This window comes from Nicotiana tabacum, chromosome 12, assembly GCF_000715075.1.
Source record: "Nicotiana tabacum cultivar K326 chromosome 12, ASM71507v2, whole genome shotgun sequence".
In the NCBI taxonomy this organism is placed as follows: Eukaryota; Viridiplantae; Streptophyta; class Magnoliopsida; order Solanales; family Solanaceae; genus Nicotiana; species Nicotiana tabacum.
Window position 1 is genome coordinate 108357080 of NC_134091.1, and position 27915 is coordinate 108384994.

At 38.1% G+C, this 27915-nt stretch overlaps 1 protein-coding gene across 1 annotated transcript; it reads left to right on the forward strand.

Moving 5' to 3' along the window:
- Positions 1 to 23355: 23355 nt before the first annotated feature.
- On the forward strand, positions 23356 to 26120 carry LOC107832598 (reticulon-like protein B9). Its single transcript, XM_016660454.2, has 5 exons — positions 23356 to 23677; positions 24459 to 24639; positions 24753 to 24882; positions 24964 to 25033; positions 25774 to 26120. The coding sequence occupies exons 1-5, from the start codon at positions 23575 to 23577 to the stop codon at positions 25941 to 25943; spliced, it is 654 nt and encodes a 217-aa protein (XP_016515940.1). The 5' UTR covers positions 23356 to 23574; the 3' UTR covers positions 25944 to 26120.
- The last annotated feature ends 1795 nt before the right edge of the window (positions 26121 to 27915 follow it).

The window sequence follows — 27915 nt, forward strand, 5'->3', positions numbered from 1 at the left end:
CCCAGGTCACCTCCTCGACCAGATGACCCCTCCATTGATCCTTTATTGAAGCGATATTATTAGATCTCAACTTCCGGACCTGTCTGTCCAAGATAGCCACAATCTCTTCAATATAAGTCAAATTCTCATCCAATTGGACTGTGCTGAAGTCTAGAATATGAGACGGATCGCCATAATACTTCTGGAGCATAGAAACATGGAACATTGGATGAACCACAGATAAACTAGGTGGCAATGCAAGCTTGTAGGCCACCTCCCCAATCCTCTCAAGGATCTCAAAAGGTCTGATATACCTAGGGCTCAACTTGCTTTTCTTCCCGAACCTCATCACACCCTTCATGGGTGAAACATGGAGCAAGACTCTCTCTCCAACCATGAATGCAACATCGTGAATCTTCCGATCCTCATAACTCTTCTATCTAGATTTGGTTGTACGCAACCGATCCTGGATCATATTGACTTTTTCCAAACCATCCCGAACCAAATATGTGCCTAATAACTTATCCTCTCCTGGCTCAAACCAACTAACTAGAGAACAACATCGTCTCCCATATAGGTCCTCATAAGGAGCCATCTGAATACTCGTTTGGTAGTTGATATTGTAGGCAAACTCCAGAAGTGGCAAGAACTAATCCCAAGAACCCCCAAAATCCATAACACATGCACAACGCATATCCTCCAATATCTGAATGGTGCGCTCGGACTGTTCGTCCATATGAGGGTGAAATATTATACTCAACTCAACCCTTGTGCCTAGCTCACATTGTACAGCTCTTTAGAAAGACAATGCGAACTGCGTACCCCGATCAGAGAAGATGGATACTGGTACGCCATGACGTCGGACAATCTCGCGGGTATAAGCCTGAGCCAGCTACTCTGAAGAATAGGTAGTCACTACCGGAATGAAATGAGCCGACTTGGTCAACCTGTCCACAATCACCCATGCAACATCAAATTTCTTCTGAGTCCGTGGAAGCCTAACAACGAAGTCCATGGTGAAACGCTTCCATTTCCACTCGGGAATCGCAAGCCGCTGAAGAAAACCACCCGGTCGATAATGCTCATACTTCACCATCTGATAATTTAGGTACTGAGCTACATACTCTACTATGTCCTTCTTCATTCCCCTCTACCAATAGCGCTGCCTCAAATCCTGATACATCCTAGCGGCCCCCAAATGAATGGAGTACCGCAACCTATGGGCCTCCTGAAGAATCAACTCACATAACCCATCCACATTAGGCATATATAACCGGACCTACATTCGCAACACACTGTTATCTCCAATAGTAACCTCCTTTGCATCACCGTGCTTAACCGTTCTCTTAAGGACAAGCAAAGAGGGGTCGTCATACTGATACTCTCTGATATGATCATATAAAGAAGACTAAGAAACCAAGCAAGCAAGAACTCGACTGGGCTTCGAAACATCCAATCTAACAAACTGGTTGGCTAAGGCCTGAACCTCCAATGCTAATGGGATCTCTACTGCCATTAGATATGCTAAACTACCCAAACTCTCCATCTTTCGACTCAAGGCATCGGCCACCATATTGGCCTTAAGCAACTTTTACCATCTTTGCTGCAAAAAATTAAGTTCTTTCTGTTTGAACAGATGTTGTAGACTCCGATGGTCGGTAAAGACCTCACAAGGGACCCCGTATAAATAGTGCCACCAGATCTTCAATGCATGAACAATGGCTGCCAACTCCAAGTCATGGACTGGATAATGCTTCTTATGGGTCTTCAGTTGTCAGGACGCCTAGGCAATCACCCAACCGTCTTGCATCAACATCACATTGAGGCCAACACGTGACATATCACAGTATAAGACCCCGATCCCATAGGCAACTCCAACATTGGGGCTATAGTCAAAGTAGTATTGCGTTTTGAAAGCTCGCCTCGCACTCCTCGGACTATCTGAAAGGAGCACCCTTCTAGGTCAATCTGGTCATAGGTGTAGAAATGGATAAGAAACCCATATGAAACAATGATAATACCCAGCTAATCCAAGGAAACCCTGGATCTCAGTGGATGAAGATGGTCTGGGCCAATTCTACACTTCCTCAATCTTCTTAGGATCTTCCTTGATCCCCTAACTCAACACCACAAGACCCAAAAATACCACCGAATCAAGCCAAAATTCACACTTTGAGAATTTTGCATACAACGTCTTCTCTCTCAAGGTCTGGAGCAAGATCCTCAAATGTTTCTCATGATCTTCCCAAGTGCGGGAGTACACCAAGATGTCGTCAATAAATACAATGACGAATAAATCTAGATAAGGCTGGAATACACTGTTCATCAAGTGCATAAATGTTGCTGGGGCGTTTGTCAGCCCAAATGACATCACAAGGAACTCGTAGTGACCATACCGAGTCCTAAAGGTAGTCTTCGAAATATCCGGATCCTGAATCTTCAACTGATGATAACTTGACTGCAAATCAATCTTTGAGAACACTCTGACACCCTGTAGCTGATCAAATAAGTTATCAATGCGTGGTAATGGATACTTGTTCTTCACTGTAACCTTGTTCAACTGTCGATAATCAATACACATGCGCATAGAGCCATCCTTTCGCTTCACAAACAAGACCGGGCAACACACTAGGACGAATGAAGCTCTTATCAAGCAACTCCTACAACTGCTCTTTTAACTCCTTCAACTTTGCTGGGGCCATACGATATGGTGGAATAGAAATGGGTTGAGTTCCCGCCAATAAGTCAATACCAAAATCGATATCCCTATTAGGCAGCATGCCTGAAAGATCCACTAGAATACATTTGGGAAATATCTCACTACCAGAACTGACTCAATGGTAGGAGTCTCAGTATTGACATCTCTCACAAAGGCTAAATAAGAATCACCCCTTCTCGACCATCCGCTGGGCCTTTAGAAATGACACAACCCTACTGGTAACATAATCTAATGCACCCCTCCACTCTAACATCAAATTCTACCATACTAAGTAACAATACTTCCAATCTGGTCTCAAATTCATCAATAACAACTAAGCATGACTGATACACACGGTCCATACTAATAGAATCTCGCATAGGCGGGAACACATAAATAGGAGAACTCAAAGAATGATATGATATATCTAAATACACAGCAAAGTAAGAAGACACATATGAATAAGTGGATCCCGAATCAAATAATACTGATACATCTCTATAGAAAACCAGAACCATACCTATAATGACTGCGTCTGAATCAACTACTTATGTCCTACCCGAAAAAAACATAGAATTTGGCCTGGCCTCCCCTTATAGGGCGACCTCTACCCGCCCGTCCCCGACCCCTGGTTGGATATGCATGTTGAGTGGCAACTGGGGTAGCAATCATGGCCTGAGAAGTCTGTGGAACCTGAGTGGCCTATGGAGGTGCGCCCCTCCTGAGTGTGGGTCAGTCTCTAACCATATGGTAGGTATCACCACACTCAAATCAAGTTCTCGATGGGAGTGGCTTGGGCCTAGTCGGCGGGAGTGATCACTGAAGGGACCCTGTGTAGGAGGTGCTCTAGAAAGTGGCTGAGCAACGTGTGCAACCTGAGACCTCAGAACAACCAGAGCACCACTAGAAGTTGGGAGCGTTGGGTGAACTGGACGACTCACATAATCTTTACTATGACGGGCTGTAGTTGCATCATGGCCACCACAAAATCCTCCAGTACCTTAAGGCCTCTTGGCCTCCCTATCCCTCCCCCCTCTCATGACTCCGCATACCCTCCAACCTCCATGTAATATCTACCACCTACTAATATGGGGTATATATCTCTAACTCTTGGGCTATACTGAATCTAATACCATAGTTGAGCCCCTCGATAAATCGACAGACTCACTCTCTGACTATAGAAACTAAGGCAAGTGCATGTGTGGAAAAATCACTGAATTGGACAGCATACTCCGACACTATCATAGTACCCTTGCACAGCTGATCAATCTCTGCATCCCATGCATCCCTAAGGGTCCTATGAACAAACTCTCTGAAGAACATCTCTAAAAACCTAGTCCAGGTAAGTGAAGATGCATCAGCTGGGCAACCCTCCTCGTACGCTCGTCACCACTAATATACCACTTCAGACAACTGGAAAGTAGTAAAGGCAACCCCACTCATCTCCACAATACACATGGTGCGGAGAATATGGTGGCACTCCTAAAGAAAACCATGTGCATCCTTGAAGCCAATCCACTAAAAGTAGGAGGGCTATACTTCTTGAACTCTCGAGCCTAAGCTACTCCTCCTCAAATGCTGCTACCCTAACCACGGGCTGAACCGAAACAACAGGGTGCATGAATAATATCTGGGACCTGATTAACATGGACCCGCTGCTACGGGTATGGGCCGTGGGAGTCTAAGCTCCTCCCCCAGCCTAAGATGTGGCTGGTGCTAGTGAAATTAAACCCTCATGAGCTAAGGTACCGAACATGCTTAAGAACTGTGCGAGGGTCTCTTGAAGTGCTGGGGCGGCAACAGGCACCTCAGATGCTTCTCCCAAACTGAAGCTATTGGTGGCTCCTCTATCGCAGCTCAGACAGGTGCTCTAGCTGCATCACGTGCCTCTTCTCGGCCTCTACACTAGCCCCGGCCTTTCGCGGCTCTAACAGGGGGCACGGATGTCCGATCATCGGATCTAACAGTTGCGTGTTCTCACCATTGGTGAAAGAATAGAAAGACAAAGATTCAGAATTTTTAAGTTAACAAATTCGCATTATAAAGAATCAAAGACAGTTCCCTAGCTTCTCGAAGATAAGTAAAGACGTATTTGTACTGATCCGCAAGACTTTACTAAACCTTCTTATGACTCGTAACATCTATGAACCTAGAGCTCTGATATCCACTTGTCATGACCTCAATTTCCCTCCGTAGGATGTCGTGATGGCACCTAGTCTGAACAACTAGGTGTGCCTAACATTTGATACAACTGAACAGATATAATAATCAAGATACTAAAAACCAGTCTGAATGATTCATATAAACTTCCAAAATACAGAATCTTAATAATACACTTCCCAAGAACGGTGGAACAGAGTCATAAGCTCTACAGAGTAAGCTAAAATGTCTAATACATCACTGTCTGAATGAACAATACAACAATAGCAGAAGTAAAGGAAGGTGACTCTGAGGCTTGCAGACGTAGAGCAAGTATACCTTGAAATCTATAAAGCAACAACTCAATCAACTCTAGCGTCTGTTACGAGAAGACGCACCTGGATCTGCAAAAAATATATGCAGAAGCGTAGTATGAGTACATCATAACGGTACCTAGTAAGTATCAAGCCTAACCTCGGTAGAGTAGTTACGAGGCTAGGTCAAGACACCTACTAGGATATAATTAAACAATATTAAAATGTAATGAGGGTAAAAAGGGAAAAATAGAGAAATGACTGATACGAAACAAGGTAATAACATGAACTAATACCGAAAATTAAACATGGAGTTAACATAAAAGAAGCAACTCAAGAGAACCAAAATGATCATGTACGGACAACAACAACTAGAATAAGGAGAAACAAAACAACAAGAAACATTCCCGCCAAAGCTCTTTGCAACATGAGATAAACAACAAAATAACACAATGAGGTACCGCCTTGTGTACAATAAGAATCATCACCGAGGTACCGCCTCGTATAAATTAAGAATCATAACCGAGGTACCGCCTCATATTCATATTTCTCAATTTCAATCACAATCTTTCCTTATACCGCCGAGTGAGCCTTACAATTGAAATAGGCTTTGAAAATAATTTCCCGAAATAGCTACATACACTTGAGCCTACCTTATGACGCCGTGTGGCTTCACATAGTTCCCCTACAAGCAACACACACATAAGTCCCACCTTATACTGTCGCATGCACATTAACCCTAAGCTTTATACTGCCGCATGCGCGTCAATATCATATTACAATAACAACTCGCACCATAAGTTCCCATATATTACAACTTGCCAACAATCAACAATATCAATGTTTTCACAATAATAGCCCACAGCTCCGCCACAACGTGTACAAGAATATCAACAATAATAATAAATGTAAAATTTTCAACAAGAAAGGTATACTAACAATTATCAACTTCGCTTCAGAATGATACGACTTCCACAACTTCAACACCAATAATTCAACAATAAGAAAGATAACGTGTACTACGAACAAAATATAAATAACTCAAAATGGAAGGAATAACATGACTTCAAATGAGAATAATAACAACGAAAGAGATAATTAGTAACAATGACTTCAAATAATGGAAATTAATAATGAACGAGATAACATGCACAATGACTTCAAGAAATGATAATCCTCAATGAAAGAAATGACATGAATCAAATAAAAGCAACAAGTTCAACTAAGGCATGAGAGCAATTTATTAAGTAGGTTGTAGAACAAGTGTTAAACAAGTAAATTAAGGCATGTAATGATAGACTAATACAAATAGGAATAAATTGATTATGAGAATTTAGAACATGATATGGCATTTCAATTAAAGTATGAAAATAGTCTAAGTAGCCTAAACCGGTCAAATACCACGTACAACCTGTGTATCCCCTCGCCACCTTGCATACACGGCTTTCACATAGCACACCATGAATTAATGAATACTAATCCTAAGTCTTCCCACACAAAGTTAGGCAAGATACTTACCTCAACTAGGTCAATTCAACACTCGAAAATAGCTTTTCCCTTAAAATGCACCTCCACACGGCTCAAATCTAACCAAACTTGCCTTAATATTATCAAACAACGCTAGAGAGATGAATTACAATATATAAATCTAAGGTCTTTATGCTTTTCCCAAAAAGTCAACATAAGTCAACCCGAGGCTTGCTCGGTCAAAATCTGGGTCCAATGGCAGATTCTGACTACTCATGACCCTACGAGTTCATATATGTGATCAGTTTCTGTAACGACCCGACCAGTCATTTTGGGAATTTGCACTTCTCTCGGTGGTTGGAGGGCATGCGTAGCTCCGTATGATGTATTATGACTTGCGTGCGTCGTCGGTTTTGGTTTTCAGATTCGGAATTGATTTGGAAGAACGATTCTCAACTAGGAAGCTTTAAGTTGGAAGAGTTGACCAAGTTTGACTTTTGAGTATTTGACCTCGGATTAGAGTTTTGATGGTTCCGTTAGGTTCGGATAGTGATTTTGGACTTGAGCATATGCCCGAATTTGTATTTGGATATTTCTTGAAGGTTTTGGCACGTTTTGGCACTATTTGGCGACATTGGCAATTTGAAGGTTTCCAATGTTCATAGGCTTGACCGGGAGTTGACATTGTGATATCGGGTTCAAAATATTGTTCCGAGAATTCCAATAGATTCGTTATGTCATTTAGGACTTGTGCGCAAGATTTGAGTTCATTCCAAGTTGATTTGATAAGGTTCAGCACAAGTTTTGGAAGTTGAAAGATTCAAAGTCCATTAAGTTCAATTTGAGGTGCGATTCGTAGTTTTGATGTAGTTATGTATGATTTGAGGCCTTGAGTAAGTTCGTTTTATGTTATGGAACTTGTTGGTATATTGGACGGGGTCCCGAGGGGCTCGAGTGAGTTACAGACGCGGTTCTGATCATTTTTTCTCTTGTTGCATTTCTGAAGGAATTTTTGGTGCTGGTGCAGCCATATCTGCGGAATCTTGGTTGCAAAAGCGACTTCGCAGATGCGGACTGTTCATCGCAAAAGCAATAAAAGTCTGGGTGAGGAAGGATCGCATAATCGGAGTTTTGAGCGCATGTGCAAATGCGCAGGAGCGGTAGGCTGGAGCACAGAAGCGAGGTCTTGCGCAGGAGAGGATGACTGCTTGTACCTGCGATGTCGCAGAAGCGGATATTTTTTCTGCAGGTGTGAGGGTCGAATTTTCAGTGGTTTCCGCAGAAGCGGATGTATTGTCATAGAAGCGACGCCGCATAAGTGACTCTTTTGTTCGCAAAAGCAAAAATGGCTGGGCAGAAGCTATAAATTGAGGGTTTTGCTCATTTTAACATATTTTGAGTTGGGAGCTTGGATTTGGAAGATGTTTAGGCGATTTTCACCATATGGATTGGGGTAAATGTTCTCTACTCGGTTTTAATTATAGTTCATGATTCTATCTTCGTTTTTGGAATTTGATTGATGAATTCAAGAGAGAAATTTGGGGGTTTTGTCAAAAATTTCATAAAGTGAATTTTTGAGTTTTGAACATCAATTAACTAATATAGTTAGACTCGTATTTGAATGGATTGTTGGATTTTGTAAGTTTTGTCGGGTTCCGAGGTGCGGGCCAGAGGTTTGACTTTTTTTTGTTGATTTTGGGCTTTTGATTAAAGATTCGACCTTTATCGATTGGGTTTGTTTCCTTTGGCATTATTTGATGTTCTTGAGTTGCTTTGGCTAGTTTCGAGCCGTTCAGAGGTCGATATGCACGGGGCGGCATATCTAGAGTATTGTTTGGCTTTCTTGGTATTGGTTCGGCTTGTTCGAGGTAAGTAACACTTCTAAACTTGGTGTTGAGGGTATGAACCCCTGAATATACGTGTAATGTGTTTGGTGTTGAGGTGACGCATATGCAAGGTGACAGGTGTGTGAGCGTGCACCATGTGAATTATGACTCGGTTGATTCTGTGTTACTGTGTAGTTACCTCACATTATTTCTATCCATGAAATTTCTACGTGCTAGAGTAATTGAACTGTGATCTAAGGTAGAAACCATGTTTAGGCTATATGCTTATTCTGTTCGGACCACTGAGGTCATTTCTGTTGTTGAGTTATTTGCTTAAATTGCACTTATATAATCAGTCATATTCATCATTTGCATATCATATCTCAGTCTCTGTTATCATTTGTTGTCACATCATGTTATCAATGTTTGGACATATTGGTATGAGATTTGTGAAACCGAGAGACTAGAGAGGATGATGAATAAGTGAGGCCGAGGGCCTGATTGTAAGTGATATTTATGGGATCGGGCTGCACGTCGCAGTAGGATTTATTGATTCATGCCATGATTGGCTTATATTAGCGCTTAGGCAGGATCTGCCCCTCCAGAGTCTGACATACCAGCAGCGAGCGCATGTACCTATTGAGTGAGAGTGTAGAGTGATTAGGAGGACTGAGTGACTGGGAGGAGTAAGTGACTAGGAGAACTGAGTGATTGAGCATGCTGAGTGAGGTTGATTTCTTCGAAAGCATGAGCACATAAGTTTATCACTGTGGTGCATTGCACTTGACATTCAAACTTGGCACCTAGGCATAGAGATGCATTTCCTCATGATGTACGGTATTGTGACATTCATGACTTCACATGTACATTGACATGTAGGCATAGAGATGTAGTTTCCTCATGTCGTCTGATAGTGACTGAAACATCCTATCTGTTGTTGAAAGATTTTGGGAAAGATCACAGTTTTCTGATATACTCACATTTTGGTGATTTCGGTGAAAGATTTAAGTTTTTACTGTTATACTTGAAAATCATGCCTATTTTCCGTAACTGTGAATGAGCTGAGCATCATATCCTTAAGTTATGTCTTGTACTATTTTTATTATGTTGTTATGAGTTGTTGTTCGTTAATGGTGTTGGATTCTGATCTTTGTCCAAGCTCGTCACTGCTTTTAACCTAAGATTAGGTTTATTATTTATTGAGAACATGGGGTCGGTTGTACTCATACTACACTTCTGCACCTTGCGTGCAGATTTTGGATGCTAATGTTGTCGTGTATGGAGGGAGCTGGCATTGAAAGTGTACCTGCGTTCCGGTCATATCTGCCTCTTGTTCTTGGTAGATTTAGAATTATAAATCTGTTCATGCATATTTTAAACAGATGATGTATCTATTTTATACCAGATTTGTAAACTCTAAATCTTAGCAACTCGTGATTTGTACTACCTATCCTTGGGAGTTTGTATAAAGGTTCAGTTGTATTATCATTACTTCTCTTAGTAAATCTCATTCGAATTAAATTTTGGTAAATTGTCTTACCTGGCGGGTTGGGTTAGGTGCCATCACAACTGGTTGGATTTTGGATTGTGACAGTTTCAAAATCCGAGTCCAAATCGACTCTAAAAACTCAATTTCTTATTTTTCAAAAACTTGACAAGGTTTCACAAATTTTCACTTTGATTCACATGATTTTGATGTTAAAATCTAAGATATGTTGATGGAATATGATTAGAAATAGATTATAATCACTTACCCAAAGTTTGTAGGTGAAAATCCCCTCCAAATCCCCTCCTACCTAGTCTAGGGTTCAAAAATATAAAATTGAGCCTGAAAATCCCATCTCCCGGCCCTTTAACCAGTTGCAGATGTTGCATTTGCGACACAGGTTTTGCATTTGCAAACTCTTACAATTGCGGACTAGGGCTCGCATTTGCGAACCTTAACAGGCTCAGCGTTTATCACAATTGCGAGAAAAGGCATCACAATTGCAACTGGCCACTATCGCAAAAACAAACTTTTGTTCGCAAATGCAAAAAAAGTTAGAATCATGATGAATTTATTTCATACCACCTTTGTAAACACTAAATCTTAGAAGCTCATGATTTGTACTACCAGTCCGTCGAATTTTGTATAAAAGTTCAATTGTATTCTCATTACTTCTCTTAGTAAATATCATTTGAATTAAATTTTGTTAAATTGGCTTACCTAGCGAGTTGGGTAAGGTGCCATCACTACTATTTAGATTTTGGATCATGAGATAGTTTTGTATTAGAGCTCTAGGTTCATAGGTTCTACAAGTCATGAGCAAGTGTCTAGTAGAGTCTTGCGGATCGGTATGATGACGTCCATACCTATCTTCGAGAGGCTGTAGGGCATTTAGGATAAACTTTCCATCTTTTTTTCCTTATTGTGCGGCATTGATTCAGCTTGAAGCATATCTGTTTGCATTCCTTCCACTCACTTTATATGCGCATGTGAGCCCTCTGTATCAGATGTACATCGACTGTTTCTAGATTCTATGGATGAGGTACAAGATGTGTTTTCTGTGTTTTGGTGATGGGCCAGTCTGTAGGACTTGAGGCCCGGTTTGGACCGCAACTTAGGCTCGGTAGTTCAGTTGTGTGAGCATGTGCTTTTGAACTTCTATGTCCAGTGGTGTCCCTATGAGTGGAATTCATGGCTCGATGAGTGGTTGGATGGCTATATGGTGAGTATGATGTGATTGCAGTATGCGTTCAGATGGTTTGGATGTGACGAGAAGAGTTTGGTTGAGATGTGAAAAGGATTATTGGATGCTGGATTTATGTAGACGTATCATACAATCTTTAGTTATGAAGGTTTTTAAGAGATTCTTTCGTGTTATTTCATTTGTAGTATGAAGTAGATTTTCATGTCTTGTTGATGAGTTCAGACTCATGAAGATTAAGTGATTGTGTAGTAGTGTGGCTGTGAAAAGGTATAGAGAGATATCAGTTTGAGGCTAAGCAGATGGGTTATCACCTATGGGGTAATCTATGGTTGTGTGATCTTTATGGTGTTGTGTGGAGGCTTTCTTTTCTACCAGTTGGTTATATGTTTTGCGATTTGAGTTTGGATTGGTTAAGAAAGTTGACCTGACGGTCACGAGGATGAATGCGAGCTTAGCAGATGATTTGAGGTATAATATGGTTTGTGTTACATGAGCTTTTGAAGGATTTAATTGAATTTCAGTGCGGGATTATGGCAGTAATAGAGTATGGTATTTGTGAGTTATCAAATGTTTTGATCTATGGCTTTGAGCCAAGCAGGGGAGTCTGTTATCGACGATTTGATTACATGGTTACATGTTGTATTGGATTCGGTCTGAGGCATACTTGTGGATCGGTTATGACTTGCATAGGATGGTTTTGAGGATGACCTAAGCAAGAAAATTTCTGGATGCATAGTGTATTACACTTTATGGGTATATGAGAATCATGGAATGATTTGAATTATTATTCGTGAAGGATATGTATTGTGCATGGAGTAGGAATTTACTTGGTTGCTTAGAGGTGCGGATTACTTCTTTGGGTATTATTGTGCTAATGGGGCACATGTCATTCGGCCATTTGGGTGGTGCAATTGAGATATGAGAAGAGTGGAAGACTCTCGAACATGTTCTAATGGATTCAAGATTTATAGGTGGCAATTGAGAATTTTCCGGATTAGTATATGGCTAGAATCTGAGATTTACAATGGATGGTGTCGTGACTCACGGTATTTCTATATCGTTATGGATTCTACATTTCAGTATCAAGAAGGTAAAGGAAATATTTTTAGATTCACATAAGGTCTCTTTAGAGTAGGTGTCTCAATTGTGGTACTTTTAGGGTGCTAAGAAGGAATGAAACAACTTATGGGCCTTCGGGCGATGTGGTTTTATGCTAGGATCTCTTGTGGAGAGCTTTGGGTAAGTATTGTATTGTTCTAGCAAGGAGAAGTGTCAACTTGAGGGTAATTCAGAAGAAACTCAGAGAAATAGGACAGCTTGATAATAGGTTAGATCAACACGGTAATAGACGTGATCGGTTCTTTAGATCAGCTTGGTGAGTCTCTACAGGTGTTTTGTAGAAATACTCTTGGGTTTGGCGACCTGCGTGGCTTGGTTGAGTTAGAGAGATTCCATTCTAATGGTTTGGTTATGTGAAAATGGGTTTCAAAGAATTCTTGATGATTTCTACCATGATTTAAGATGGATATTTCCTACCGGAGTGAGTAGCATATTGCGTATTGTGATTATCTCCTAGATGGGATCAAATGGAAGGTTTCTGACTTATCGGGTATGAATTCTACTGGTGACTCAGAGTTGATTATGAGATTCTCGTGCTTTTCATATGATGGCATGATAGATGCGGTGTATTGTGTGGGATTGAGATTTGCATGTGCAAGGTCATGGATCCGTTTTGAAGGGAAGATCAAGAATTCTTATACAACATGGACGGTTTTAGAGAACTAGATGAATGCTATTACTACTTGGTATTTCCTGAGAAGGGTGCGCATTTCAAAAGGCGCATTGTGTTTTGACTTACGGATGCTTCATTGGTATTGCAATACTCGCCTGGTTGGTCGACTGCTGATGTTCAGATTGTTATGTGGCATGGAAGAATTATAGAAATATTTCTCATGGGGATGATTATGTATGAGATATGTGTTAGTCATTCGAGTGGTGGAGTTAGGATCGACTATGGTTATTCATGTATTCTATGGGTTTGGGGATTGGGAGTTCTCAGAAGTAGATTGTTTCGGGGTTGTGGACTGTGAAGAGGTGGACAAAGTTAACTAGATGGTAGTACGTGCTATGGTTTGGTCATTGTGGACTTTTGGAGGGCCATTTATCCATTTGGGGATGACCGGAGTTGATTTGGGGGCCATTGGTAGGCCCGAGGGAGATGTGCATTCTACACCGGGTCGAATTTGTTGACTCAGAACTGTTAGTGTTAAGGGGTGAGACATTTGGTTAGAGTTGAGCTTGTTTCTATTCTGATATGTTCTATGTGTTACTCTTCTATGCTACGAGGGGTGGTGATTCGATGGTTATATGCACACATGGTGCGGTTTTACTTGGGCCTTATAGCGGAATTTGAGCGAGGTGTTGAATAGTTGATTGTACCTTGGTTATGGTCTTTCCGGGTCGTGGTATATTGTGTTATTTGCTTCTCCATGGTTATGCTTATGCACTTTTGTACTTGATGTTGAATTGCCTGTGGTTGTCGATTTTGAGCATTGGGGCTCGAGGTATTTCATATGGATTGGTGTTTGGATGGGTCACGTATTGCAATGGGGTTATGATGGGATATGATCCTTTGTGATAGATTCGTGTATTTGGGTTCTACTGTGTGTAATGGGTTCGTAGCATTGTGGCTGTGGTGGAAGTTGTTGAGCTTGTCGGACGATTCTCTCACTTGAGTCATTTTTCATATTTGAGTGTATTTGAGTTGTTGCTTATTGGTGCACAGATTGCATAGTGTGTGGCTTTAGGTTGTATCGGTGTGGCATGCCAGTAGAGTAACTTTCATTTGATGAGATAAAGTCTTTGGGCATGAAGTGATTGCTATCAAATTAAATATGTGTGTCTAGAAAGTAATATCGGAGGTCAGCTTAGAATTTGGGCTATGGTTCTGGTTAGGCGAGAGAGCTCCATGACTTGTTGACCCGATGAGTGGTTATGAGTTCCTGCGTGTTTCTTTCAACATCGATAGTGTATGAAGATTTTGAATGAGGTTTTATTTGATATGAGGTTTATTACCGGTATTAGGTTCGCTTTGAGCAGCTACTGTGATTGGAAATTCTTGCTACGAGTATGCGAGTTGTGTGGTATATCATGTGATTATATAATGGGCTATGGTTATGGATTGATATAGATTGTTCAGAATTATACAATGTGTAGATGCGATATTCGGGTCTTGTAAAGAATTCTGAATGTTAGAAATTGGGCTCTAAGGTTTACAGACTAAGGTTGAAGTAATGATCTTCAGTTATGTTGTGTTTTCAGGCTTATATGGAATAGGGTGACGTGCGATCACCCCCGCGTATGTGCATGGTATGGTTACACAGCAATTTGATGGCTTTGGAACGACTCTGGACACGTATGTTTAAGTGGGGGAGAATCTAATGATCCGACCGATCGTTTGATCATTTGCACTTCACTCGATTGTTGGAGGCCATGAGTAGCTCCGTATGATGTGTTATGATTTGCGTGTGTCGTCATTGTTGGTTTTCAGGTGATTCGGAATTGATTTGGAAGAACGATTCTCAACTAGGAAGCTTTAAGTTGGAAGAGTTGACCAAGTTTGACTTTTGAGTATTTGACCGCGGATCAGAGTTTTGATGGCTCTATTAGGTCTGGATAGTGATTTCAGACTTGGGCATATGCCCGAATTTGCATTTTGGATATTTCTAGAAGGTTTCGGCACTATTTGGCGAAATTGGCAAGTTAAAGGTTTCCAATGTTCATAGGTTTGACCGGGAGTTGACTTTGATGATATCGGGGTTGGATTGCGGTTCCAAGAATTCTAATAGATTCGTTATGTCATTTGGGACTTGTGCGCAGAATTTGAGCTCATTCCGAGTTGATTTGATAAGGTTCAACACGAGTTTTGGAAGTTGAAAGATTCAAAGTTCAGTAAGTTTGATTTGAGGCACGATTCATGGTTTTGATGTTGTTAGGTGTGATTTAAGGCCTCGAGTAAGTTCGTGTTATGTTATGATACTTGTTGGTATATTTGTAAGAGGTCTCGAGGGGCTCGGGTGAGTTATAGATGCAATTCGGAAAATTTTATCTCTTGTTGCATTGTTGAAAGAATTTCTAGTGCTAGTGCAGCCGCATCTGCGGAATCTTGGTCGCAGAAGTGACTTCACAGATGCAGGCTGTTCATCATAGAAGCGGGAAAAGGCTGGGTGAGGAAGGATCGCAGAAGTGGAGTTTTGAGCGCTTGAGCGGTAGGCTGGAGCGCAGAAGCTAGGTCTTGCGCAGGAGCGGATGATGGCTCGCACCTGCGATGTCGTAGAAGCGGATATTTTATCTGCAAGTGTGAGGGTCGAGTTTTCATCTGTTTACACATAAGCAGATGTATTGTCGCAGAAGCGGCTCTTTTGTTCGCAAAAGCGAAAATGGCTGGGCAGAAGCTATAAATCGAGGGGTTTGCTCATTTTAACATATTTTGAGTTGGGGAGCTCGGATTTGGACAATTATTTAGGCGATATCACCATATGGATTGGGGTAAGTGTTCTCTACTAGGTTTTTATTATATTTCATGAATCTATTTTCATTTTTGGCATTTGATTGATGATTTCAAGAGAGAAATAGGGGGGGTTTTGTCTAAAATTTCATAAAGTGAATTTTTGAGCTTTCTTCATCGATTCAGAGTCGGATTTGAGTAAAACTAGTATGGTTGGATTCGTAATTGAATGAGTTATCGCCTTTTGTGAGTTTTTTCGGGTTCAGAGGTGCGGGCCCGTGGTTTGACATTTTGGTTGACTTTGAGCATTTGATTAAAGATTCGACCTTTATCAATTGGGTTTATTTTCTGTGGCATTATTTGATGTTCTTGAGTTGCTTTTGGCTAGTTTCGAGCCGTTCGGAGGTCGATACGCATGGGGTGGAATTCTAGAGTGTTGTTTGGCTTGTTCGGTATTGGGTTCGGCTTGTTCGAGGTAAGTAACACTTCTAAACTTGATGTTGATGGAATGAATCCCTGAATATATATGTTATGTGTTTGGTGCTGAGGTGACGCATATGCGAGGCGACGGGCGTGTGGGTGTGCACCGTGTGAATTATGACTCGGTTGATTTTGTGGTACCGTGTAGTTTTCTATCTATGAAATTTTTATGTGCAAGAGTAATTGAGTTGTGATCCAATCTAGAAACCTTGTTTAGGCTATGCTTATTCTGTTCGGACCCACTGAGGTCATTTATGCTATTGAGTTATTTTCTTAAATTGCACTTATGTACTCAGTCACACTCATCATATGCATATCATATCTCAATCTCTCTTATTATTTATTGTCACATTAACTTATCATTGTTTAGACATATTGGCATGAGATTTGTGAGGCCAAGAGACTGGAGAGGATGATGACTGAGTGAGGCCGAGTGCCTGATTGTGAGTGATATTTATGAGATCGAGTTGCATGCCACAACAAAATTTATTGATTCATGCCATGATTGGCTTATATTAGTGCTTGGGCAAGATCCGTCCCTCCGGAGTCTGACATACTAGCAGTGAGCGCAGGTACCTACTAAGTGCACGTGTCGATTACGAGTGCCAAGTGTGAGTGCCGAGTGATTGGAAGGACTGAGTGATTGAGCATAGAGATGCATTTCCCCATGTTGTACGGTATTGTGACATTCATGACTTCACATGCACATTGACATGTAGGCATAGAGATGTACTTTCCTCATGCCATCTGATAATGAAACATCCTATCTATTGTTGAAAGTTTTTGGGAAAGATCATTGTTTTCTTATATACTCACATTTTGGTGATTTCGGTGAAAGATTCGGGGTTTTACTATTATACTTTAAAAGCATACCTATTTTCCATAACTGTGAACGAGTTAAGCATCATATCCTTAAGTTATTTCTTGTACTATTTTTATTATGTTGTTATGAGTTGTTGTTGGTTAATGGTGTTGGACTCTGACCGTTGTCCAAGCTCGTCACTGCTTTCAACCTAAGGTTAGGTTTGTTATTTATTGAGAACATGGGGTCGGTTGTACTCATACTACACTTTTGCACCTTGCGTACAAATTTTGGATGTTGATGTTGCTGTGTATGGAGGGAGCTGGCATTGAAGGTGTACCTGCATTCCGGTCATAGCTGCCTCTTGTTCTTGGTAGCTTTAGAAATATAAATCTGTTCATGTATATTTCAAACTGATGATGTATTTATTTTATACCAGCTTTGTAAACACTAAATCTTAGCAGCTCATGATTTGTACTACCAGTCCTTGGGATTTTGTATAAATGTTCAGTTGTATTATCATTACTTCTCTTAGTAAATCTCATTCGAATTGGATTTTGGTAAATTGGCTTACCTAGTGGGTTAGGTTAGGTGCCATCACGACTAGTTGGATTTTGGATTGTGACAGTTTCAAAATTCGAGTCCAAAATGACTCTCAAAACTCAATTTCTTATTTTTCAAAAACTTGACAAGGTTTCACAAATTTTCACTTTGATTCACACGATTTTGATGTTAAAATCTAAGATATGTTGATGGAATATAATTAGAAATAGATTATAATCACATACCCAAAGTTTGTAGGTGAAAATTCCCTCTCCAAATCGCCTCCTACCGAGTCTAGGGTTCAAAAATATATAACTGAGACTGAAAATCCCGTCTCCTTGCCCTTTAACCAATTGCAAATATCGCATTTGCAAACCCTTGCAATTGTGGACTAGGATTCGCATTTGCGAACCCTGACATGCTCAGTGTTCATCGCAATTGCGAGAAAAGGCATCACAATTGCGATTGGCCACTATCGCAAAAATGAACTTTTGTTCGCAAATGCGAACAAAGTTAGAATCATGGTACTTTCGAAAATACGAAGGGGAAGTCGCATTTGCGACATCTGACCCCCTACTATTACCTTTGCAATTGCGAGGATGTTACTCGCAATTGCGATAATAGAGCACCAAAAAACCAACAGTCCAATTTCAGTTCAAAACCATTTCGAAACATGTCCGGAACTCATCCGAACCCTCGGGGTTCCAAACCAAATATCTACACAAGTCTAAAAATATCATACGAACTCGCTCGCACGCTCAAAATACAAAAATAACATCTAAAACTACGAATTGAACTCTAAAACGCATGAATTTCAAAAGTCAAAGTTTGTTCAATACTTTCCAATTTAAACTTCTAAGTCAATAATCAAGGGTCCAAATCAACTCGAAAAACTTTCCACAACTAAACTAACCAACCAAGCAAGTTATAAAATCATAAACACACATGTGTGAAGTATAAAAAAGAGTAAAGAGGCGGAAATTACACAAAACGACCTATTGGGTTATTACATTTACTCGAGGTCATGTCAGACCGTCCTTCCCTCTCGTTTCTTTACCGGTAAATCAGTGGTCAATTTATCCCCAATTTTACCCGTACACAGATTTTAACAATATTTAAAGAGAGAGATTTACCTACACCCTGTACTAATTGCCGGTGGAAATTTTCTTCAGGAAGGAGATTTACATATAGGTTTTTATTAAATACAAATTAGCAAGATATACAGTTGCATATGTGCTTAATCTAATATAAATATATAAGAAAGTGGGAATAGATTGAATGTAGAAATTAAGGGTGAACATATAAATTTTCTTACATACAAGGAAACATCCAAAGAGGCAAAAATACCTTTTATATCTTGAAAATAATCAATTATAATACAAGAAGAAAAAGGTATAGATTTAAAATATCAATACAGTGGGACTTAATGAAAATTTAGTCTTCACAAGAATATGTGAGAGAGGTTAAGTGACATTGCTTGGTTTAATAAAAATAACAATTATGAATCAATTATTTTTTCGGTATAGTCATTTGGTGGTTAAATGTTTTCCCTATAACTGAATTAGCTCACAAGAGATATCAGATTTGAGGGGGACAAATCTCATTTAAAAGTAAAGTGAACCACCTAAAGATTTATAATTATTTAACTATATGTCAAATATAGAGAAAATGATATAAATAGAAAACCATTAAGGGTAGTTTTAAATTTTTTGCTTTTGGATAGGTTTATGGTTTAATGAAATTAGCCAGTTGCAATGCTGAGGGGAGTTGTACTCACAAAAACATTCAATGAGGGTGGCTAGACCTTACCTCAGAAAATACAACTTAGTAATTCCATCACCAAAAAACAGAAAGAGATAAGTACAGAGATTTCTCCTTCTAGACATCAAAATATACATCTTAACTAACAAAAATATTAGCTTTGTCATATTTGGTTCTCATGCTGGACATTTACCACTTATCTAGAAGAAAGTAGCCCTTAGCGTTTCTAGGGAGTTGTTGATATGAGTTGATAGTCATATTGTTGCCCGAGGTAGAAACCAACTTCGCAAGACAATATGCAACTTGATTTATTTCTCTAAAGCAATGATTCACCCTCATATTAGCTTGTTGTATGATGCTCAGCATTCTGCCAATCACTTGCTTGATTTTCAAATTGTCAATGTCCCTATTTATCAACATATTTGTAATTACCATAGAGTCGAGTTCGAGAAAAAAATAGTGTATCCTTGTAGTTTGTAACCTTTTATTCCAAACTATGTAGCAAATGCTTCCGCTATATTGTTATTATCGCATTGTACACTCATCGAGAATTCCGTGATTAGATCACCATGCATGGATATCATTTACGATACCTCCTATTCTAGCTTTGTTGCTTTCTCTGATGTAGCTTCCGTCGGTATTAACTTTGATGCTTCTATGATGTGGTGTCGACCATAGAACTTGTTTCCAACTTTGAATTGGTTTTAATATTTTAATGGGCCAACTTTGGGCAGGTCATATAATCAATGGGCCAACCTTCAAGGTCAAAAGTTAAAAGTTTTCTCATGGGACAAAATTTGTTAAATTTAAAACTTTGCCGATTGATTAGGTGACCTATCTCAAAGGTCAAAAGTTCAAGACCAACTTCTTTCAAGATTATTTATGTCATTGACCATTAACAATATGCACTTGTACAACTACAATAAATTGTAGAGGAATTTTCATAAAGCACTATAGTTTAGAGCCTAGTAGCTACAATTTACCTAATAACTATTCGTAGCTACTATTCAATTGTTACTAGCTTGTATTACTTGTATTCAAACGCGTAATGACTACAGTCGCGTAAGAAATACAACATGTATCAACTGTAACCAACGCGAAATACAAGGGTATATACAAAGGATACAACATGTATCGACTGTTTACATGGGTGTATACAAACGATACAACATTTATCGACTGTATTCGTTTGAATAAACTAAGGCGAAATACAGAAAAATAAAATGCTCTTGTTGAAAATCGAACTCAAGACCTCCACTAACTAAGTGAGCCCTCTAACCAACTGAGTTACAAGAGCTTGGTGCTCTCTTATTTCAGTTCAAAATAATTAATATCTTATTTCAAAGATTTGCTATAAAATTTAAATATAGCTACGAACGGTAAATTCGCTGAAAGTATAGCTACGAATGATAAATACAGTGTAAATGTTTGTTGTGTCGCGTAATATTTTCTAAATTGTACACACATTATGTGAAATTTCTAGTTTGGGCTCATTCCCTGCAGGCTCACAATATAGGACCAAAACAATCTTTAATATTCTATCAGAGCTACTATTCTTTTCTCTTGAGATTTTTACTTAGCTATACTAGTTTTGAAACTTATTTACCCTCACTATTGAGATTTTAACTTTATTACAAGTTAATATAAAAATTATTAATTCTATACAAATTAGTATTAATTAAGTATTCCTTGATTGTTGCCTTTTAGTTTGGTAACTGAATCCTACATATTCGGTGATCTCCCTTCCCTCTTCATGTCTCTCTCTCTATCTCTATCTCTCTCATTCTTTTACCCTATTTTTCTTCTTTAGATAATCTATGCTTCTCTTTTCTTTTCTCATCTCCTTTTTCTTTAATGAATTTGACGTCATTGCATGTCACCAATGAATCAGTCCTTGTCCACTACCTCCTGAGACATTGACAACCATAAAAAAAAGTTTAGAAGCTTTGATTTTGAATTTGAATTTTTTAAAATTATTATTTATTTAGATTGGTTATTGTTGAAAACAGCCAGAAATATCCTTGGGGGTTTATAATGCAATTTTTAGGGCATTTGGTGAAGATTAAATTAGTTTTAGATGAATTTTTAGATTATATTCGAAGAAGAAAATGATGTATTAAAGATGTGCAAATTTTATAGGAAAATTGTATTTAGTTATAACTATAATTTTATACGAATATTAAATGAAAGTTTCAAATAAGTTGTATATTATATGAATCATTATATGAAATTTTAGTTTTTGGTTAGACAGTAGAAAATAATTTTGATAGGCAAACATTATAAAAAGGGTGGGGGGACGTAGGTTAGGGTCTAATGGCCGAAGTGGCGCTGGCGATGTTAGGGAGGGGGGAGGGAAATGGGTGGGCGGTAGGTGGGGGTTGCAAGGTGAGGGGTGGGTTGGGTTGGATGGGAGGGGGTTGCAGGGTGAGGGGTGGGTTGGGTTGGATGGGTGGGGGTAGGGGTGGAGGGTGGGGATGGGGATGGGGATGGGGATGGGGAATAAAGTGAGAAAGGTTGAGAAAGAATTTTGAAAATGCTTTTTCTCTTTTTGGTGGAGAAGTCGTAAAATAATTTTCAAAATATTTAAGCCCCCAAAAAGCAAAAAACAAAATAAGAAACTATTTATAGAAAATAATTTTCTCCGTACCAAACACTTAAAATGTAATAGTCACATGTTAATATGTCTCTGCAATTTAAAATATTTACTTCATATGCAGAAAATAATTTTAGATAATTAACCGAAGAATATATTTAGGGAAAAGAAAAATTAATATTTTTTTCAATGGGTATGGTTGAAATTCATTGAGAACAAGTAGATGATGCAATATATAAATTTTGAGGAAGATTGGAGGGGATTTGGAATCAAAATTTGTAGTTAAATTCGAGTTTAAAAAGTTCCTCTATGACACATGTACCAAACATGTATCACGCATAAATCTCAGACACAAACTTACAAAAATATACAAGAGATACACATATGATACATAAGTGAAACACAAATACGGAAGATACACGGTGTGATACACATCTGATCTTCGTCTATGTTTGTCTTTTATTTCGAATTTGGCTCAAATTTGAATTCAAACCACCTCAAATATCCACAATTCGTCTCAAATTGTGTTTCAAACTCCTTGAGATATATCTAATCTATTCCAACAACACCCACTTTCAATTTCAAAAAACCAAAATTTCAAACTCAAGCTTAACCGAGCTTCAGTGAATTTCAATAGAGTGTTAGCCCACCTTCTTCCCTATTCAAATTATTTTACTAAATTACTGTATGAACATACTTGCATTTGTGATTTTCATTTATATATCTCTTTTCTAATTTTTTTGTACTTGAATTTATGTCATTAGCTTGCAGATTGAAATGCTATTAGCTATATTTGAATTAAGGCTCTCTTCATACACGAGCAAATTGAAATAACCTACAAGTTGTAATATACCAGTAAAGAGCATCCTAGAGTAATAAAAAGGAGAGTGAAGAGAAACTGACATTAATTGAAATTGTTTTGGATTAAAATGACATTTGGGCCTTTTTGAGTAGATATTCGGGGTATTATCACTTTTAACCCGCGCCAGAAACTATTTATATTCGTTAGCCGAAAAAATGTATAAACATACGTCGAGATTTATATTGGTTATTATTTGGTTATTACTTGATAATATTTATATTGTATAATTTTTGTTTATAACATACATAATGTATGTATATACACAAAATTTTAAAAAAATAATGCATTTTTTTGCTATTATTTTGAGAGCGGCTATACAATGTCATTTTTACTAGATATTTTGTTTTGGCTAGTTTTGGTTGAAATTGTGAATTTAGATAGTTTTTCCCAGTATTGACCAAGTAATATATATGGATACGACAGAAAATGATACGTCGAGTTAAAGAGAGAACATAGCTAGAAATTTTTGCCTTCTTTGAGAAATAAGTGGTAGCTTATTTAAAAATCGTAGTCATACATTTTATCAATGTAAAGATTCGAATATCACCGAATTTTTCAATGTCCCTCAACCTGGAAAAGGGAAAAAAGTAACAGCCAAAAGAAAAGGCCAACTTTTACATCCACATCGTTCAATTCATAAACTTTTGAAGCAATTGAATGGGTTAGAACATTAAGCAACAATTGCCCAACAACAAAGAGTTTACCCAAAAGGGAAAGTTCATGAAAAGCAAATATTACATGCCATGCTAAAGGCATTCCTTTCTTTGCTTGTATTGCTTCTCTTAATTAGCTAGCAACTAATTAGCTTTTGAATTACAACTACTAATAAAAACTCAACTGTTCCAACTCTATCATCATCTGTTTTTAGATATTAACATCTGTTCAATATCGATTTTTCCTCAATTTATATATCATGCCGATTTATTCTGATGATCCCCTCCCTTCAACTTCAGCACCTCCCAAAAGATTATTTGCTCGTCAAAGACCCATTCATGCAATTCTTGGAGGAGGAAAAGGTGGCCCTTTTTAAATTTTTGGGTGTGTTTGGTACAAAAGACTGAAAGAGGTTTAATGTGGAGTTCATTTTCTTGTGTTTAGTAACCAGAAAATATTTTCTAACGGAAATATTCTTATGCGCTGTTTTCTTATAACTATCTTGAATTTTCAAAATATTTAGACATAATTATTAATCTTTAACTAGTACTCAAAAATAGTTCATCAAAACAATCTTTAATTTACTATTATTATTATTGATTGTTTATTTAAATTATTTTTTAATAGTTTTCACTCACCAATCAATCGTCGAAAACTATTTTTCAGGACGGAAACGTTTTTTCCTAAAATGACATTGTTTCTTATTGCATTTCTAATATAAAGCCTTTCAGCCATGTCCTTTCTCTTTGTTTTTGTTTTTTTTTTAAAAGGGCCTTTCTCTTTGTTAGGTTCACAAGAGACTTACAAAAAGTTTCAACTAAGGGCCCGTTTGGGCATAGAAATGTTTTCACTTTTGTTTAGAAGATTTTCGTTTTTTTTCGGAACCAGCATTTTGGCCATGAAAATTTCACTTGAAGTTGTTTTTCGAATCTAAAAACTTCAAAAAGGTATTTTTCAAAATTTTCACTTCAAATCACTTACAAAAATTCAAAAACAGTTTCAAATTATATTCATGTCGAAACATAATCTAATTTTCAAATTCCATTTTCACTTAGAGTTTTTTTTTCTTTTCAGAATTTCATAATTCTTATGTCCAAACGCCCACTAAATTGACTTCTATTTCCCCTTTTAATATCTCGACAGTTGCGGATATTCTACTATGGAGGGACAAGACAATATCAGCTGCAATTCTAGTTGGATTCACAATAATTTGGTTCCTTTTTGAAGTTGTGGAGTACAACTTTGTTTCCCTTTTGTGTCACATTTCCATGATCTTGATGTTGATTCTATTCATTTGGTCTACTGGGGCTGGACTTGTCGATTGGTAATTACTAATTTTCAAGCAATGGCTTCACAACAAGTTAATTAATTGCTCCTGTTTTGATTTAATTTCTTTATATGCTGATAATTATATGTTCCTTTGTTTTGATTCTTCAGGGCTCCTCCTGATGTACGTGCAATTATGATATCAGATTCAACGTATAGTTGGTTATGCAGAAAATTCAACTCCATTTTATCGAAGTTCTATGAGATTTCATCTGGAAAAGAATTTAGAACCTTTTTTCTGGTAGATAAGACATTCTACAGTATTGCAATTTTATTCTCTTTTTGCAGTTTTTAAAAACTTATTTGGTATTTTTTGGCTCAGGCAATCACTTTCCTTTGGGTGTTGTCAGTTATTGGAAATTATTTCAGCTCTCTGAATCTGTTGTATCTTGGTAAGGTTTTGGAATTTTCTACCTTCATTAGTTACTGGCTTTTCATATATGCAACTGCAATTTACCAATTGGAGCCTGAAAATTAGGAATGGAGCATTAATTTGGGAATGTGTAAGTTCCAAACGGAAAAGTTGCTTTAAAACAATTGTTTTCTCCTCCCCCCCCCCCCCAATTAAATTTTCATGATTTATGCTTCATTCATCAAGTGACTCATCTCTTCAGGGGTCATTTGGTATGGTGTAATTTGTACTGGGTTAATACATTATTTGATGATGATTTTAAATGTAAAAATAACTAATCCATGCATTATTTTATATATCAATTGGTGTATTATTTTATCCCATCACCGACGTGAAATAACTAATTCATGTATAATCTATACATGGATAAAATACCAAAAGGATAAAATTATCTTTTGTTCCCAAGAAGCCTATGAAGACCAAATATCCTCGGTATAATTGTAAATTTATTGTTTTTTTAGTTTTAAAAGTAAGTAAAAAATTTAGATGGTACTTTGTGTGCTCAATTTTAGTTCAATAAACCAAACATTCCAAAACATAATTCATGTACTATTTGTCCACGAATTATTAATTTAATGCACTACTTAATATCTGCATTACTAATCTATGTATAACTTGTGTTCGAATCAGACGACTCCTTACTGTTTTAGTATTTTTCCTTTTTATACCAAGGGAATTGTGATTTTAATCAAGAGTGTGGGTTGATGAATGGGTTATTAGGGTTTCTGTGCGTGGCAACACTACCAGCTATGTACGAGAAGTATCAAGACGAGGTGGATTATCTAGCAAGCAAAGGGAACCAAGATATGAAGAAATTGTACAAGAAATTTGATACCAAAGTTCTTAACAAGATACCAAGGGGACCCGTGAAGGAAAGAAAGAGATTTTGAGTCAAATGTTGACACAGTTTAATTATTAATGGCTATGATGTGTAACTATTATTATAAATCTATATTATATTAAAAGTAGGAAGTCCTTAAGTCAAAGTTAAATTATCTATATTAACTTAAATACTCTATTTAATAAAATAAAATAAAAATCCGACAAACAACTACCAATTATCAGTAGTCACGGAATTGTTGCGTTTGGCGAAATGTTGCAAACTTGCAATGGTTTAGTAACTAAACTTTAGTTTCATTCGGTAAAAAATAATTGCCCATGCGGTTACTATTTCTCATCACTCTTGATCTTCTATGTTCAGATTCGTTCTTTACCACTCCGGCACATTTAAATTTCCTTTCTTTTCTTGTTTGTGCTTTGAATGATTTAGTAGTTCAAGTTCCAACAAGAGTTATTATCCTGTACGGCCATCCACTCACTACTAGAAATTCGCTAAAAACCGAACAAAAAAATCGATCAAAGTTGGTCGGTTTTGGTCAATTACCGACCAAAACACGACCATTAGTGTGTGAACGGTGTTTTGATGGTCGGAATGGCTTACCGACCAAAGTTGATCGGAAATTACCGACCAACATTGGGTCGGTAGCTTAAAACGACCATCTGACAAGTTTAAGTACTTACCGACCAACTTTGGTCGGAAATATATTTTATTAATTTAATTTTACCGACCAAAGTTGGTCGGTTTAACTAAATTATATTTTTTTTATTAATTATTAAAATTTAAAAAACCCGACCATCTTTGGTCGGTAATTCAAAAAATATATTTTTTTCAAATAATTAAAAATAAACATTACCGACCAACTATGGTCGGTAACCTCAATAGTGCAGGCAAAATACCAACCAAAGTTGGTCAGTAATGTTGAATTCTGGGAATTCAATGTTCATTAACTGACCAACTTTGGTCGGTATTTTGGAATAACTTTTTTTTAAAATTAAAAATCGACCAACTTTGGTCGGTTTTTCTGGGTTTAATTTTGGCATAAAATGCCTGTTTTGGCAGCTACACCACCTGCCAGCATACCAATATACCTAATAACAACAACACAACAACAACAACACAACAACAACAACACAACAACAACCAAAACATTCAATAAATACTTTAAAACTAACAAATTAAAGTTCAATCCAAGTTAAAACTAATTATAACTAGTTCAAAACTGGTTCTATTTGTCTAGTTCAAAGTCTATAAAAGTCAAGGGGTGTTTTCTACAACATCATCATCACCGTCTGATGAACTTTCATTTACAAGACGGTATAGAGAACGGTCTTGTGGAGGACGGGAAGAACGATCACGGGGAGGACGGGAGGAACGATCACGAGCAGGACGGGAGGAACGATCACGTGGAGGTCGACCCTCTGGAGATGACTATATCGGGGCAACGAAAAAGCTCCACTAGATAGGAGAGTTCTGATCTGAGCTTGCATGCCAAGGAATTGAGCATCTCTAAGCCTTTCTCTTTCCTTGGCCGTTTCTAGCTCGGATGTGAGCTTTGTCACTGTCTCCCGTATAGCAGAGAGGCTCTCCCTATTAAGTTGCTCGCCTTGCGAGGAAGTCCCTATTCCTCGCATTCTACACTTATAGCGATGGAAGTTTTTAGTAGGAAACCCGTATACCTTCCCCCATTTTGGACCGCCAACACACTCCAACCATATTCTTTCAGCATCCTCGTCCGAAGATTGGGTTGGTTCACCCGATTCACCAGCTGGATGACTACGGATGAATTCCTCAACGTTACTTTGGTAGAGACCCTATATTATTTTAAATTAAATCAGTATTACAAAATTTTTATAAAAGTAAATTATAATACTTAAAGAAAATTGAAAGCTTACATATGCAGTCGAGGCCCGGTACTCGACCCACCTATCTTGATCCCCCTTTTTCTTCTTCTTCACAATATGCGTCTCCTTGAATAGATCATTATGACTCATTGGACGCCCAAACTTCTTTTAGTGAAAATA